The sequence below is a fragment of the Penaeus monodon genome, chromosome 27 (assembly GCF_015228065.2).
Source record: "Penaeus monodon isolate SGIC_2016 chromosome 27, NSTDA_Pmon_1, whole genome shotgun sequence".
Classification (NCBI taxonomy): domain Eukaryota; kingdom Metazoa; phylum Arthropoda; class Malacostraca; order Decapoda; family Penaeidae; genus Penaeus; species Penaeus monodon.
The window spans coordinates 16,429,481-16,431,117 of record NC_051412.1 but is presented as its reverse complement, the minus strand read 5'-3'; the positions used below and the strand labels follow the sequence as shown (position 1 = coordinate 16,431,117).

The 1,637-nt window shown below is 35.1% G+C and overlaps 1 protein-coding gene across 1 annotated transcript in view; it reads right to left on the bottom strand.

The window, feature by feature from the left end:
- Positions 1 to 1,637, bottom strand: part of LOC119590630 — a 22,302-nt gene that overhangs the window by 1,697 nt on the left and 18,968 nt on the right. Inside the window, 4 exon segments of the mRNA XM_037939309.1 lie at positions 350 to 475; positions 580 to 654; positions 656 to 735; positions 1,310 to 1,408. Of these exon segments, the coding sequence (XP_037795237.1) occupies positions 350 to 475; positions 580 to 654; positions 656 to 735; positions 1,310 to 1,408 (380 nt within the window).

The window sequence follows — 1,637 nt, the reverse complement described above, 5'->3', positions numbered from 1 at the left end:
CCTATGTGTGACAGAGTGCTTCAGAAACTTCCTAAGCAAGGATATGCCAGATAGTGTTCAGGTAACTAATCCCCTTCTGGTAACTTCTCCCCATTACAGAAGCCCCAAAACATAACAGTAATGATTAAATGACTAACTGCTCATATCCTCTTCTTATAGGCATATTAAAGTGTCCGATTTACAGTTAATATACATTATGTTTGGAGATTTCCACACAAAGTTGCAACATTTAAATTACCACCTGTTATTGCACAAAAAAAAATTGCTTTTGCTTTACTTATTAATTTAAGTGCTACTAATATTCCTGATTTGAGGGATTTATTAAAAGTTATAATAAAATGCCACTTACTTGTAGAAAGTTGGGTATCTTTCATATTTAATGGAGTGCATCCCAGTAGAGTTATGCCTCAGCTTCAATTTGATCCAGTATTTCTCTAGGTCATCAAAATTAGTTGACCATCTACTCTTCAATTTCCTGGGAAAATAATAAGCATACTAAGTACATGCTAAAAAAATCAATTATATGTGGTAGAATATGAAACTATAAGTTGTAGTTCTATCATGTTTTCCTGTGCTTACCTGAACCAGGGTTTATTAGTGTAAGCTTCCTTGGGGGTTAACGACCAAATTTCCTTTCCGAACTTCTTGTATTTAATTTGTTTGTAACCCAAAGGGGGGAAAATGGGGTCGGTTGTAAAATTTACTGCGGTCCCAGTACATTCCTGATGCCCAAACCTGTTTTTGTACACAAGAATAATTAACATTTTTTTATAAAAAATATCTAAGTAAGATCTTTGATATTTGTTATATATCAAATATCAAAAATAACCAATGTCCCCTCCCCCCCCCAAAATGCATAACCCTTTATTCGTGGGTGGCATGGTGGTCTAGCGCCAATGCTGAGGGGGCACCCTACAGTTTGGGGCCCCATACAGAATCCCATTTTGACAGACTGCACAGCTGCAGAAAAAGCCCACACATATTGGGTTAAGGCTAACAGAGAGAGTAATACTTCCAGGCCAACTAAAGTTCTGCTTTATAGCTCTGATGGTAATATGAAGCCCTATCATTAGTTTGTGGTGAAACTTTCCACCAAAGCACTCAGCAAGATCAATATAGTAAAGGGACTTTAAACTGTAATTGGACTGAAATATCCATAGCATGGCATATGTTTCCCCAGGAGGGTTTATCATTTTGGGATAAATATATATTTTAAGGCAAGGGGTTTAAAATCTTCCATTTCCCCTTTCATCAAAGGGCAAGTATTCCAATTACCAAAAAACAAAGACAAATAGTTTTTTTCCCCCACCCTACTGTTTCCAAGAATAATAGACAAATTCCCCTCATCTGGGCCTCGGGCAAAAAAATCCACAAAACCCAAACCAAGAAACTCCTTATGGTCAACCACCTTTAAAGAGAAGAAATACAAACATCAAAACAACAGGAATCTTTTAAAACAGGAAATAATAAAAAAATAGATATATATTAATAAGAAAATGATTCCTCTTTAGGTGACATGCAAAGGGGGACAAAAAAAAATGGGAAAAAAAAGGGTTTAAAAATGAAAAAATACTGAAAAAATACATAAAAGATAGAAAAATTTGGGGAAAGTTTTCGAATTAAAAAAACGAAGTAAA